This window comes from Salvelinus sp. IW2-2015, linkage group LG9 (assembly GCF_002910315.2).
Source record: "Salvelinus sp. IW2-2015 linkage group LG9, ASM291031v2, whole genome shotgun sequence".
NCBI classification, from domain to species: domain Eukaryota; kingdom Metazoa; phylum Chordata; class Actinopteri; order Salmoniformes; family Salmonidae; genus Salvelinus; species Salvelinus sp. IW2-2015.
Window position 1 is genome coordinate 23,940,113 of NC_036849.1, and position 15,712 is coordinate 23,955,824.

Here is a 15,712-nt window from a genome sequence, read left to right on the forward strand (position 1 = left end):
TCTTTTCCACAGTTCCCTGGAGCTTCTCTTCAGCTCTGAGAGAGAGAGGAGGAATCAGTTGACCACGAGGGCAGTGCAAAAGCATATCCCACAGCTTACATTTCACTGTTCTACCCAACACCTCTGTCGGCGATGACGTCTGCTGCTTGCCTGTTGCCAGTTTTATTTGATGACTTTCGTGCACTTCTCCTTTTAATTTGGACTCTTAACAGCACGGTTATATAAAAGACATAGCCCAGGGGGAAAGGGAAGCTGTTAGAGGTACTGTAGGTGACAGTAATCAAATCAAACTTTTTGTCACATGCGCCGAATGACAGGTGTAGACTTGAAATGCTTGCTTACGAACGAGCCCTTCCCAACGATGAGTTAAAAAATAATTAGACAAATTGTAACACAAGGAATAAAATACACTAGAATTAAGCTATATACAGGGAGTACCAGATCAATGTGGAGCTATATATCAAATTTATTTATAAAGCCCTTACATCAGCTGATGTCACAAAGTGCTGTACAGAAACCCAGCCTAAAACCCCAAACAGCAAGCAATGCAGGTGTAGAAGCATGGTGGCTAGGAAAAACTCCCTAGAAAGGCCAGAACCTAGAGAGGAACCAGGCTGATGCGTGGCCTGTCCTCCTTCTAGCTGTGCCGTGTGGAGATTATAACAGAACATGGCCAAGATGTTCATAGATGACCAGTAGGGTCAATTAATAATCAGTGGTTGTCGAGGGTGAAACAGGTCGGCACCTCGGGAGTAAATGTCAGTTGGCTTTTCATAGCCGAGCATTGAGAGTATCTCTACCGCTCCTGCTGTCTCTAGAGAGTTGAAAACAGCAGGTCTGGGACAGGTAGCACGTCCGGTGAACAGGTCAGGGTTCCATAGTCGCAGGCAGAACAGTTGAAACTGGAGCAGCTGCACGGCCAGGTGGACTGGGGACAGCAAGGAGTCATCAGGCCAGGTAGTCCTGAGGCATGGTCCTAGGGCTCAGGTCCTCCGAGAGAGAGAATTAGAGAGAGCATACTTAAATTCACACAGGACACCGGATAAGATGGGAGAAGTACTCCAGATAGAACAGACTGACCCTAGCCCCTCGACACACAAACTACTGCAGCATAAATACTGAAGGCTGAGACAGGAGGGGTCGGGAGACACTGTGGCCCCATCCGACGATACCCCCGGACAGGGCCAAACAGGCAGGATGTAACCCCACCCACTTTGCCAAAGCACAGCTCCCACACCACTAGAGGGATATCTTTAACCACCAACTTACCATTCTGAGACAAGGCTGAGTATAGCCCACGAAGATCTCCGCCACGGCACAACCCAAGGGGGGGCGCCAACCCAGACAGGAAGATCACGTCAGTGACTCAACCCACTCAAGTGATGCACCCCTCCTAGGGACGGCATGGAAGGGCACCAGTAAGCCAGTGACTCAGCCCCTGTAATAGGCTTAGAGGCAGAGAATCCCAGTGGAGAGAGGGGAACCTGCCAGGCAGAGACAGCAAGGGCTGTTCATTGCTCCAGTGCCTTTCCGTTCACCTTCACACTCTTGGGCCAGACTACACTCAAACATAGGACCTACTGAAGAGATGAGTCTTCAATAAAGACTTAAAGGTTGAGACTGAGTCTGCTTCTCTCACATGGGTAGGCAGACCATTTCCAGGGAGTACCAGTACCAGATCAATGTGCAGAGGTATGTATATATTAAAGGTCGACCGATTATGATTTTTCAACGCCGATACCGATTATTGGAGGACCAAAAAAAGCCGATACCGATTAATCGGCCGATTTATATAAAAAAACGGGGGGGGGGAAACATGTACATTAATTTGTAATAATGACAATTACAACAATACTGAATGAACACTTATTTTAACTTAATATAATACATCAATATAATCAATTTAGCCTCAAATAAATGAAACATGTTCAATTTGGTTTAAATAATGCAAAAACAAAGTATTGGAGAAGAAAGTAAAAGTGCAATATGTGCCATGTAAAAAAGCTAACGTGTAAATTCCTTGCTCAGAACATGAGAAAGCTGGTGGTTCCTTTTAACATGAGACTTCAATATTCCAAGGTAAGAGGTTTTAGGTTGTAGTTATTATAGGAATTATAGGACTATTTCTCTATACCATTTGTATTCCATATACCTTTGACTATTGGATGTTCTTATAGGCACTTTAGTATAGCCAGTGTAACAGTATAGCTTCCGTCCGTCCCTCTCCTTGCTCCTACCTGGGCTCGAAAGAGGAACACATCGGCAACAGCCACCCTCGAAGCAGCGTTACCCTTGCAGAGCAAGGGGAACAACTACTCCAAGTTTCAGAGCAAGTGAAGTTTGAAATGCTATTAGCGCACACCCCGCTAACTAGCTAGCCATTTCACATCGGTTACACCAGCCTAATCTCGGGAGTTGATAGGCTTGAAGTCATAAACAGCGCAATGCTTGAAGCACAGTGAAAAGCTGCTGGCAAAACGCACGATAGTGCTGTTTGAATAAATGCTTACGAGCCTGCTGCTGCCTACCATCGCTCAGTCAGACTGCTCTATCAAATATCAAATCATAGACTTAATTATAACATAATAACACACATAAATACGAGCCTTTGGTCATTAATATGGTCGAATCCGGAAACTATCATTTCGAAAACAAAACGTTTATTATCGCATATACCCTGACTCTGCGTGCAATAAATGCAAGAGAAGTGACATAATTTCACCTGGTTAATATTGCCTGCTAACCTGGATTTCTTTGAGCTAAATATGCAGGTTTAAAAATCTATACTTCTGTGTATTGATTTTAAGAAAGGCATTGATGTTTATGGTTAGGTACACGTTGGAGCAACGACAGTCTTTTTTCCGCGAATGCGCACCGCATCGATTATATGCAACGTAGCACACGCTAGATAAACAAGTAATATCATCAACCATGTGTAGTTATAACTAGTGATTATGATTGATTGATTGTTTTTTATAAGATAAGTTTAATGCTAGCTAGCAACTTACCTTGGCTTCTTACTGCATTCGCGTAACAGGCAGGCTCCTCGTGGAGTGCAATGAGAGGCAGGTGGTTAGAGCGTTGGACTAGTTAGCTGTAAGGTTGCAAGATTGAATCCCCGAGCTGACAAGGTAAGAATCTGTCGTTCTGCCCCTGAACAAGGCAGTTAACCCACCGTTCCTAGGCCGTCATTGAAAATAAGAATGTGTTCTTAACTGACTTGCCTAGTTAAATAAAGGTGTAAAAAAATACAGATTTCCGATTGTTATGAAAACTTGAAATCGGCCCTAATTAATCGGCCATTCCGATTAATTGGTCGACCTCTAGTATATATGTACATGAAGGCAGGATAAAGTGACTAGGATATTCTTAGTGTGAAAGTGTGTCAAATCAAAAAAAATCTTTGTCACATGCGCCGAATACAACAGGTGTAGACCTTACCGTGAAATGCTTACTTACAAGCCCTTAACCAACAATGCAGTTAATAAAAAAACAAGTGTTCAAGTATTTACAAAAATTAACTGAAACAATTAAGGAGCAACAATAAAAGAACAGTAGCAGGGCTATATACAGGGGGTACTGGTATGGAGCCAATGTGCAGGGGCACAGGTTAGTCCAGCTAATATGTACATGTAGGGAGGAGTAAAGTAACCTACACATAGATAATAACAGAGTAGCAGCAATGTAGAAGGGCGGGGCAATGCAAATAGTTCGGTTAGCCATTTGATTAGCAGGAGTCTTATTGCTTGGGGGTAGAAGCTGTTAAGAAGCCTTTTTTACCTAGTCTTCGGCACTCCGGTACCGCTATTCTGTGACTAGGGTGACTGGAGTCTTTGGTAATTTTTAGGGCTTTCCTCTGACAACGTCTGGTATAGAGGCCCTGGATTGCAGGAAGCTTGGCCCCAGGCAGTGATGCAACCAGTCAGGATGCTCTTGATGGTGCAGCTTTAGGACTTTTTGAGGATCTGAGGACCCATGCCAAATCTTTTCTGTGTGGGTTTTGTGTGTGTATACACTGAGTATACAAAACATTAAAAGCACCTGCTCTGTCCATGTGAAAGCTATGATCCCTTATTGATGTCACTTGTTAAATTGACTTCAATCAGTGTAGATGAAAGGGAGGAGACCGGTTTAATGAAGGATTTTTAAGCCTTGAGACAATTGAGACATGGATTGTGTATGTGTCATTCAGAGCGTGAATGGGTGAGGACAAAATATCTAATTTCCTTTAAACTGGGTATGGCAGTAGGTGCCAGGCGCACCGGTTTGTGTCAAGAATTGCAACGCTGCTGGGTTTTTCACACTCAGCAGTTTCCCGTGTGTATCAAGAATGGTCCACTACCCAAAGGACATCCAGCCAACATGACAACATTTGGAAGCATTGGAGTCAACATGGGCCAGCATCCCTGTGGAATGCTTTTGACACCTTGTAGATTTCATGCCTTGACAAATTGAGTCTGTTCTAAGGGTGTATACTCAATGGATATAGTCTTGAGTGTGCATTGTCCATGTAACCATTTATATAACTATTTAGCAGTCTTATGGCTTGGGGATAGAAGCCGTCTCAGAGCCTGTTGGTTTGAGAGCCGGTGCTCCGGTACTGTTTGATGGACAGTAGCAAAATGAACAGTYTTGGTTGGCTGAAGTCTTTGGCAATTTTTTCAGGCCTTCCTCTGACACTGCCTCATAGATGTCCTCGGTGGCAGGGAGCTCCGCCCCAGTGATGTACAGGGCCGTCCGCACCATCCTCTGTAGCACTTTGCGGTCGAGGGGGGTGCATTTGCCATACCAAACAGTGATGCCATCAGACAAGATGCTCTTGATGGTGCAGCTGTAGAATTTGAGGATCTGAGGGCCCATGCCAAATCTTTTTAGCCTCCTTAAGGGGGAAGAGGCGCTGTTGTGCCCTCTTCACGACTCTGCGTGTGTGTGGACCATCCTTAGGGATGTGGACGCCAAGGAACTTGAAGCTCTCGACCTGTTCCACTACAGCCCTGCTGATGTGAATGGGGAAGTGCTCTCCCCTCTCACATGTAGTCTACGATCAGCTCCTTGGTCTTACTGACATTGAGGGAAAGGTTGTTCTGTCACCACACTGCCAAGTGTCTGACCTCCACCCTGTAGGCTGTCTCATCACCATAGGTGATCAGGCATACCACCCTCAGCTAACTTGATGGTGTTGGAGTCATGCGTGGCCACGCAGTCTAGGGTGAACAGGGAGTACAGGAGGGGACTAAGCACACACCCCTGAGGGGCCCCTGTGTTGAAGGTCAGCGTGGCGGAGCTGTAGTCAATGAACAGCATTCTCACATAGTTATTTCTCGTCTTGTCCAGGTGGGAGATGGCAATGTGAAATGCAATGAGATTGGAGTGGGTCTGGGATGGTGTGTGTCATGACCAGCACTTCAAAATTACAGATGTGAGTGCTACTGGGGTGCTAGTAGGGTGATAGTCATTTAGGCAGGTTAACTTGGAGCTCTTGGGAACAGGGACAATGGTGGTCAGCTTAAAACATGTTGGGATTACTGACTGGGTCAAGGCGAGGTAAAAAATGTCTGAGGAGACAGACAGTACACACAGACAGACGGGTACAGTACTGGACCTAGACCAGGATAATTGTCCTTATCACTATAGAATGGCAGTAATGATCTCATTAAATAACTGTTTAACCACTCACTGTTCCTAATTGCAATCAAACTAATGTAACGTGTTGTCTCGTCTTTCCAGGTGAGGCCACTGCAGTTGTGTCCTTATTTCAATACTGGATCACAGACATCCTGCCCCTGCAGAGACAGAAAGACAGGCCAACCAACAACACAACCTTCCTAGTCGAACCAACCAACAACACAGCTTAGACTTTCCTAGATGTTCATGGTTTTAAACAATACTACTGATGGAAAATTAATCTGAATCATACATTGTGTGCCCTCAACCACGACTGTTTGAGAAGACCACTACATACAAACGTTCTTAAAGGTGCTACCTGTAGGATTTTTTGTTTAATTTTTGCATTGTGATTTCCCGAAAATGTCCCTAATATATCTGCAGTAATAGTGGAATGATAGTGTTACTTACCCACCTTGTTGTGACTGGCTGTGATATTCAACCTATTGATKTATCCTGCCGGGCCTTCATCTGTTGTCAAAATAGGAAAGCTGTTCTGTCTTTGGCTGTGTTATCTAGTGGAAATCGGATCAAGCGGCCAATGTAGAAATAACTTAMATTTTTTGGGTCGCTAAAATTGTACTCTCAATTTCAGTTTGAGAGAAAACAAGCACTGAATAGTGTAGGGAATCATTGTACCATCTAAATTGCAGTGAAATGCATTTTCAATTACAAAAAAATGTTTTATAGCTGTTTGAAGCTAGTGGACCAAAACAAAGTAAAAGGCTCAAGCGCGAGGCTCTGCCATGTTATGGGTAAATGGATGCGGTGCAGGGGTTTGTTCTGAATGCAGCCTAGTGCGTACCACTTCTTTTTTTCCATGTATTTTATTAAATTTTTATGCACACATGTGAAGCTGTTTAATTAGGAGTGGATATGAATGGAAATCAATTCGTGTCTGTGCGTATTAAAACTTTTTGATATGTTTTGCTTTTATTTTTATTGTCCACCTGATATACAGTAAGACATTACACCCTAATTACTTATTTTAAATGAAGAGGCTGTTGGCTCATTCTACCTTCCATGAGTAAGTGTGATAATGCCACTTGAGTTACTGTTAGTTGTTTCATATGATAGCATGGATACCTAATTAGGAGTAGCATCACACTACATCCTTCCAATTGACGTGAGACATATGCCAAATCTGACGCAATTGTTGGCTTGTTGACATGACATTTGGACCAACTTGATAGCTCACCAATTACTGTACGATGTAGTCTTCACAATCCATTTTCAATGAGGTCAGAACATACACCTTTTGACTAAACTAACTTGGCGACAATTTACTTCACTAATCAAGTCAAGGTACACGTACGAYTTCCGAAGGAAGTTTTGTAAGGGAGATATTGTTCAGCATGTTATAGGTTAAGGGCCAGGTGTTTTTTTCTTGCTCATCAGACCTGACCAGGAGAACTCTTGAGCCCTAGCAACAGGCTATTAGTGCTGTTCAGATCATAGGAAGAATTCCTGGTCCTTGGGACAAAGACCTGTTTAKACATTGGTAGTCACCCTAAATCTACATGTGTATAGTCTCCATCCACGCACAGGTTGCGTTCTGCATGCATCAACCAATGGTTCTGTGCCGTAGGGCACCAGATTTCTATTACATCATTTSGTTAGYTGATACGTAAAATACCTATCYAGGCGTTGTAAGATCTGACGTGCGTCAGCAATGCCTGGGCAGAGGAACGCGCCCACAATGTTACTGACATTCTGTTTGTGAGTGAAGTTCAGTTGAAAATCACCTACTGTCCCAGAGCCAACAGATTATCCACTGACAACACAGCATCTGACTTTAGCACTGAGCATTCTAAGCTAGAATTAATTTCATTCTAGATGCTGATTTAGAAATGAGTGGCTTTATGAGATCAGGCATAGTCCTGGCTGGATCAGTAACTAGCTACCATAGCAGTTGTGAACCATTACCACAAGGGCCACCATCTGTGGCCCCTATTCATAAGAGGCCCATTCTGGAGTCATTAGCCAGAGGGGATGATGAGGTCAAACACTACATCATGCTGTAACAGTGAGTGTTAACGGCATACCATTAGCACTTTGCCTGGTGGTGCTGCTAAAATTCACACTGTTTTATTCAGCCTTGTCATCTTTTTGAGGATGTGACATGGATAGGCTATCACGTACCCTCTTAAGTCTTGTAAGACTTTTACGAGTTACAAGCAACTTCGATTCATACATGTCATTGTAAAATAACGTGAATGACCATTCAGAGGAGTATCTTTTTAGGTAAGTTGTTTTTAATGCCCGTCTCACAAGAATGCCTCAAGAGAACTCACACACTGCTTTACGACATTCCGTAACAGTCGTGCATACCATGACACCTCCCCCTTTAACTTTTACACATTTTCTTTTTAATGCCTACAAATTATGGTAACCATAATGAAAACTGTACTTTAGAATAGCGATTAAACAGTAACAATGTTACTGTAAAGGTTTTGAAAGCACAATAAAGCAATGCAACATTTMTTTTTTATCAATTTCCCCTGAAGTCTATTGACCTGTAGTGTCTCATTTCAATGCCTCTTTGTTTCTATAGTTGTTCTTTACAGGTCCTGTCTGACAACTGGTTTGCTAACCCTACCAGACCTGGTAAAACTTTGTCGTTCTGCCCCTGAGCAAGGCAGTTAACCCACTGTAATAGGTAAGCAGCTTGGTTTGAAGAAATCAACTGTGGGAGCAATTATTAGGAAATGGAAGACATACTGATAATCTCCCTCGATCTGGGGCTCCACGCAAGATCTCACCCGTGGGGTCAAAATGATCACAAGAACGGTGAGCAAAAATCCCAGAACCACACGGGGGGACCTAGTGAATGACCTGCAGAGAGCTGGGACCAAAGTAACAAAGCCTACCATCAGTAACACACTACGCCGCCAGGGACTCAAATCCTGCAGTGCCAGTTTTGTCCAGGCCCGTCTGAAGTTTGCTAGAGAGCATTTGGATGATCCAGAAGAAGATTGGGAGAATGTCATATGGTCAGATCTTATACACATCTAGATGTGTATACATACCTACTGTGAAGCATGGGGGTGGAAACATCATGCTTTGGGGCTGTTTTTCTGCAAAGGGACCAGGACGACTGATCCGTGTAAAGGAAAGAATGAATGGGGCCATGTATCGTGAGATTTTGAGTGAAAACCTCCTTCCATCAGCAAGGGCATTGAAGATGAAACGTGGCTGGGTMTTTCAGCATGACAATKATCCCAAACACACCGCCCGGGCAACGAAGGAGTGGCTTCGTAAGAAGCATTTCAAGGTCCTGGAGTGGCCTAGCCAGTCTCCAGATCTCAACCCCATAGAAAATCTTTGGAGGGAGTTGAAAGTCCGTGTTGCCCAGCAACAGCCCCAAAACATCACTGCTCTAGAGGAGATCTGCATGGAGGAATGGGCCAAAACACCAGCAACAGTGTGTGAAAACCTTGTGAAGACTTACAGAAAACGTTTGACCTCTGTCATTGCCAACAAAGGGTATATAACAAAGTATTGAGATAAACTTTTGTTATTGACCAAATACTTATTTTTCACCATAATTTGCAAATAAATTCATAAAAAATCCTACAATGTGATTTTCTGGAATTTTTTTTCTCATTTTGTCTGTCATAGTTGAAGTGTACCTATGATGAAAATGACAGGCCTCTCATCTTTTTAAGTGGGAGAACTTGCACAATTGGTGGCTGACTAAATACTTTTTTGCCCCACTGTAGGTCCAAAACAATTATTTTCCATGGCCTGACGGAGCGGCGTTGAGATTAGTCTCCTTTTGCTGTGCATTTCTAAGCTCAAGACTGACATGACAGCCTTTTTATTTATCTCTGAGATCCCGGCCACCATACTGAGGCGTTGGCCTTCTCTGCATTTAGTCAGACCTTGATGTCCATTGTGCATGACGGACATGTCTGCCCTCTGTCTGGTACTAGAATGCGTTTTCCCCATCTGACTATACCATTGTACTCTGACAGTTCACTTTTCACTGGGAAAAACTGACTGTGACTGGGGTTTTACTCACATGTTCAAGCCTTACCTGAAGTACTTGATCACCGTCTGTAGTTTGTCTGCTGCAGTGGCAACTCTGATGCTCTTCATTTTTGTCTGTGTATCAGGTATGTAGTTGGTTACGGCTGTGATGCAACACTCCACGTCCGTGTGTGTGTGTCTGTCTCCTTTTTTGTGCGTGTCAACTGACTCCTTGACACAGTGTCTGCCACAACCAAGGTTTTGTCTTGTGCGTACTCCCACAGTGGGTTTGAACCTCATAAGCCGCATGTGTAGTCTCTGGCACCATAAAGCCACATTATCCAAGTTTTTTTCCCTGTTCATTAGTGAGACCAAGGGCTTGTGGTCTGTCAGTAACTTGAAGTCCTCCAGGCCGTACAGGTATTTCTTGATCTTCTCACACTCGCCAGACACTCCTTTTCGATCTGTGCGTATCTGGTTTCTGCCTTGGTGAGCCGCCTGGAGCAGTACGCCACTGGCTTCCAGTCCTCTCCATGGAGCTGTAGTGTTACACCACCAAGTTGCTTGCGTCTGCTGAGACTGCGGTGGCTCTGTTGCTGTAATAGAACGTCAGGACTGGGGAAGTCGTCAGGAGTTCTTTGAGGCGCCGGTCCCATGTCCATGCTGTCTTTGACTTGCAGTGGTTGACCCACTGTGGAAAGGTTGGGGATGGTTAACTACCTAGGGAAGTATATCTCAAGAACTCTCCTCAGCTCCTGCATGTTCTCTGGTGGGGAAAGCTGCCTGATGGCCTCCACTTTCTCTGGATCAGGCCTGACTCCTGAGGGGTCGATGAGGTGTTCCACTAATTGTAGCTGTGTTTGCCTGAGGGTACACTTTCCTCTTTTCAACTTTAGTCCGGTTGACCCTGATCATCTGCAGGACTCTTTAGTTGCTTGGTGTGCTCCTCCAGGACACCTACAGCACCTAATGTCACAGGAAGGCCAAAAATATCATTATTTTATTTATTTAACCTTTATTTAACTAGGCAAGTCAGTTTAAGAATAAGTTCTTATTTACAATGACGGCCTACCCCGGCCAAACCCAGACGACGCAGGGCCAATTGTGCGCCGCCCTATGGGACTCCCAATCATGGCCGGATGTGATGCAGCCTGGATTCGAACCAGGGACTGCAGTGACGCCTCTTGCACTGATATGCAGTGCTTTAGTCTGCTGCGGCATTCGGGAGCCCTAGAATCAAGGACAACAACCACCCGAGCCACTGCCTGTTCACCCCACTATCATCGAGAAGGCGAGGTCTGTACAGATGCATCAAAGCTGGGACCAAGAGACTGAAACAGCTTCTATCTCAAGGCCATCAGACTGTTAAATAGCCATCATTAGGCGGCTTCCACCCGGTTACGTAACCCTGCACCTTAGAGGCTGCTGACCTAAACACATAGACTTGAAATCACTGGCCACTTTAATAATGGAACATACACAAAATAGTCCAAATTGGTGAAGTGAAGTGAAATGGAAAAAATAAATAAAAATAAAAATATGGAAAAGTGGTGCGTGCATATGTATTCACCCCCTTTGCTATGAAGCCCCTAAATGAGATCTGGTGCAACCAATTACCTTCAGAAGTCACATAATTAGTAAAGTCCACCTGTGTGCAATCTAACTGTCACATGATCTGTCACATGAACTCAGTATATATACACCTGTTCTGAAAGGCCCCAGAGGCTGCAACACCACTAAGCAAGGGGAACCAACAAGCAAGCGGCACCATGAAGACCAAGGAGCTCTCAAAACAGAGGGACAAAGTTGTGAAGTACAGATCAGGGTTGAGTAATAAAAAAATATCMAAAACTTTGAACATCCCACGGAGCACCATTAAATCCATTATTAAAAAATGGAAAGAATATGGCACCACAACAAACCTGCCAAGAGMGGGCCGCCCACCAAAACTCACAGACCAGGCAAGGAGGGCATTAATCAGAGAGGCAACAAAGAGACCAAAGATAACCCTGAAGGAGCTGCAAAGCTCCACAGCGGAGATTGGAGTATCTGTCCATAGGACCACTTTAAGCCGTACACTCCACAGAACTGGGAATTACGGAAGAGTGTCCAGAAAAAAGCCATTGCTTAAAGAAAAAAATKTGCAAACTCCCCAAACATATGGAAGAAGGTACTCTGGTCAGATGAGACTAAAATTGAGCTTTTTGGCCATCAAGGGAAACGCTATGTCTGGCGCAAACCCAAAACCTCTCATCACCCCGAGAACACCATCCCCCACAGTGAAGCATGGTGGTGGATGTTTTTCATCGGCAGGGACTGGGAAACTGGTCAGAATTGAAGGAATGATGGATGGCGCTAAATACAGGGAAATTATTGAAGGGAAACCTGTTTTCAGTCTTCCAGAGATTTGAGACTGTGTCTATGCCGCGCCGACATTGCTTATCCTAATATTTATATATTCCTTACTTCCATTATTTTACTTTTAGGTTTGTGTGCATTGTTGTGAATTGTTAGATATTGCTGCACTGTTTGAGCTAGAAACACGAGCATTTTGCTACACCAGCAATAACGTGTATGTGACATTAAAATTTGATTTGATATACCAAAATATCATCCATAAAAAATGCGATGTCTCCGTAATTTTCTCCTGGGAGTGCTCGAGATCCCAAACGGCAGGTGGGGTATTTGCTAGAACCCACTTGACACATCAAATTGTGAGAATACTTTGGTTCCGCTCAGCTTTGTGCGTATCTCTTCCGAGGTGGGTAGGATGAACCATTTTTCACCGCTTAATTAAGCTTTTTCAAACCCACACATATACACAACCATTTTTCTTCAGGGCAGGCACCATGGGTGCATACCAATCTGTTGGCTGCGTCACCTTMTCCACAATGTCATTTTCGTCCATCCTGCACAGCTCCTCTTTCACCTTCTGCATAAGTGGTATTGGGATTCTGGACACTGTGTGCACTRCATATGGCTGTGTTCTCACTGGTTCTGTTTTGAGCAAGCCATGTTCTCCTAATGCGCTCATGAACTATTCGATGTGTTTCACCAGGCCCATCTTAGCTGCTGTTGACTGGCTGAGTAGGTTGTTCACGCTGTCCCTGAACGACATATAATATCTTTTCACACATCACGCTAGCTTCTGCTCCAGTGTCAATACATTATTTCCAGGTGTTGCACCAATGAGGAATTGCACTGTCCATTGGTCATTACTCCTATCTGCATGCTAACGGATCCCAAGAAATATGACGTCTGGTCATTTTCTGCGACTTCACTAACCGATTTTGTGTGACACATTCTTTCCCAATGTCCTGTTTTCTGTTAATCTTTCCTGCTTTTTATGTTGCATTTTCCCACACCGGCTGCGTTTTCCTTCTGCACGCTCCGTGTGAGGCCAGTTGGACGTACTGCCAAACCGCCTGCAACGTCATCTTAGAGAATTTATGGCAGAGAAATTAACAAATTCTCTGGCAACAGCTCTGGTAGACATGCCTGCAGTCAGCATACCAATTGCACACTCCCTCAAAACTTGAGTCAATTGTGGCATTGTTGTTTGACAAAACTGCACATTTTATTGTCCCCAGTACAAGGTGCACCTGTGTAATGATCTTGCTGTTTAATCAGCTTCTTGATATGCCACACCTGCCATGTGGATAGATTATCTTGGCAAAGGAGAAATGCTCATTAACAGATGTAAACACATTTTTGAGCAGAATTGGAGAGAAATAAGCTTTTTGTGCATAGGAACATTTCTGAGATAATGTATTTCAGCTCATGAAACATGGGACCAACACTTTACATGTGTTATTTTTGTTCAGTATATTTCCACATGACAATATCAAAGTCTGCTTTCTCATTCTCTGATGCAAAGGTGAACGATTTGAATACGTTCTCTGCCTTGCTGCCCATGTCATGTATGAGGGAACTGACTTGCACATCGCGATCTTCCTGATCCAACTTGGTCGTTGTTCTGAACCCCATAAAATGTTTCCATTTCGTCGGTTCATCAAAGTTAAAGTTATGTGGCGCTTCAAACTTCGCCACAGTCCACTTTCTTAGTAGGATGTTAGCCTGTAACGCACTTCTGACACATGTAATATAATGTGAATGTCCAGTCAGGAGTATCTTTCTAGGTAAGTTGTTTTTAATGCACGTCTCACAAGAATGCCTCAACTCACGCACTGCCTTACGTACTGCTTTACGACATGCCTTAACACTGTCGTGCATACTATGACAGTCATATTTTGGGGTGATGTGGACATGCATCGTATCTAATTATAAACCTTTTTTGTGAGTAACAATCTACTTGGACTAACTTTGGGGAAAGGATGCTCTGAAAGCTCAGTTGCCTAGTTGAGTGAGTGTGAAATGTTCAAGCCACTGTTCAGAGGTTCTGTTGAGTGGAGGGTCATTACTGGTTCCTCTGTGACACTGTTTCTTCTCTCCCTGTCCACTGATGATGTTATCAACCGAACAACCTTATTATTAATATTCTTCTGAGCTGGAGACCACCCCCTGGCAAGTATGGACCCAATGACACAAAGGGATATTAAACCTCAAGGAAGGTGTTGACTTAGCAAAAAGAGAGGAGACCCTGCTGCAAACATAATCAGAAAAACATCCAGATCTCCCAACTCGGACGATTTGAAGGAGTCTTTGTTGTTGAGGGTTCAACTCACAACTAACGATACTCGCTCTACCCTTGGGAAGGGGAGAGCAGTTAACCAACTGGTGTTGTGTCCTAATGCTAATCTTATTGGAGGTAGCCTACCATTTAGTATGCTTGACCATATAGCGTTACTTCTAACCATGTATTACTACTACTGTACAGCTACTATGTATGCTGTGTTTACATACTTGATCTCAGCAATGTGACTTCTCCTCTGGCTCTCTAGTGATTGACTTGTCTCCCTGTTGACCTTGTGTATAATCCCCCCTCCTCCCTGTCTGTTTACTCCTAGGTCATTGTCTCTGTGCCAGCAACTCCCATAATCCACTCACATACCACCTGTGTTCTATACTGTACTGTAGTTGTGTAAAGAGGAGAGGTTATATAAGAGCTTCAGAGGCTGACACGCACCAGGTTGATAACAGCAGGTCCACACATCCAGGTCCTCTGACGTGCCCTCTTACAGTGGGTTCCTCACTGGAGAGAAAGAGAGTCTAGGAAGACTGCGAGGAAACAGTTTGAGAAGAACTGACCAGTAGAGCTGTATTTTCACTATCAGTCTCTAAGCAAAAGTTTGAAACCCTGGAGACCCGCAGCAAGATGTTTTTCAGACTCCCAAGACTAACTCCTGGATACCTACGGTATCTACAGGTGAGTGGTCAGTGATGTGTACAAAATTGTACTGTTTAGTCTTGTCCTTTTTTGCTTGTACTTTTAGACAAATCTTATGAGTACACAAAGTACTGAATGTTTTGCTGTGTCATTCCTTACTCTAAGGGGATTAGTGGTGTTTAAACTGTCTGCTACCTCAAGTAGCTCAGGTCCAAGTTAGTCCTCTTCTGGCTGAGKCACTGGAAACAGTATGTCCTCAACACTGGTAGGCATGAGGCAGTGGATTCTGCTTTGTTTGGCCTGATCTGGCCTTGATTGAGGACCTTTCAAACATAAATGCCCTGCAATATCTGCTGATGTTTTAGWATAGATGACTTGGTCCTTGGCATTCTGTGGCTTTAGGAGTCTCTAGGGAGTTCCTGGGATGTAAACAAATGGAATGAACTTGAGATAGTGTATTGATGTATGCTGTATTGCCTGTAGTTGTGAATGGATGGACAGGTACTGCATGGCTTTCAGGTTAATGCCCGTTGGCCAGAGATTGCTTTACTGAGCCTAATGTTATAATTTATTACTAACCTATTGCACCTTGTAGTAGGGCAGTTTGTCTCAAATGGTTTTATGTTTAGGTCCTTGTAAGAAAGTGCAGCGGCCTTGCAATTTGATAGAACATAGGGCAGTTTGTGTGTCTGTTTCTATCCAACCACTAACACCAGTGGCCAGCTTGTTAAGATTGCCGTTCCCTTTTCTATTCAAASTTGAGTGTCTGCAGGCTATGAATGACAGAGA

The 15,712-nt window shown here is 43.9% G+C and overlaps 1 protein-coding gene across 2 annotated transcripts in view; it reads left to right on the forward strand.

Moving 5' to 3' along the window:
* erich1 (glutamate rich 1) overlaps window positions 1–6,589 on the forward strand; it is a 28,159-nt gene extending 21,570 nt beyond the window's left edge. For both annotated transcript variants that reach the window (XM_023994754.3, XM_023994753.3), the window contains one exon: window positions 5,728–6,589. In XM_023994754.3, the coding sequence (XP_023850522.1) occupies window positions 5,728–5,855 (128 nt within the window). In that variant the 3' untranslated portion in view covers window positions 5,856–6,589. The remainder of the gene's footprint in view (window positions 1–5,727) is intronic.
* The last annotated feature ends 9,123 nt before the right edge of the window (window positions 6,590–15,712 follow it).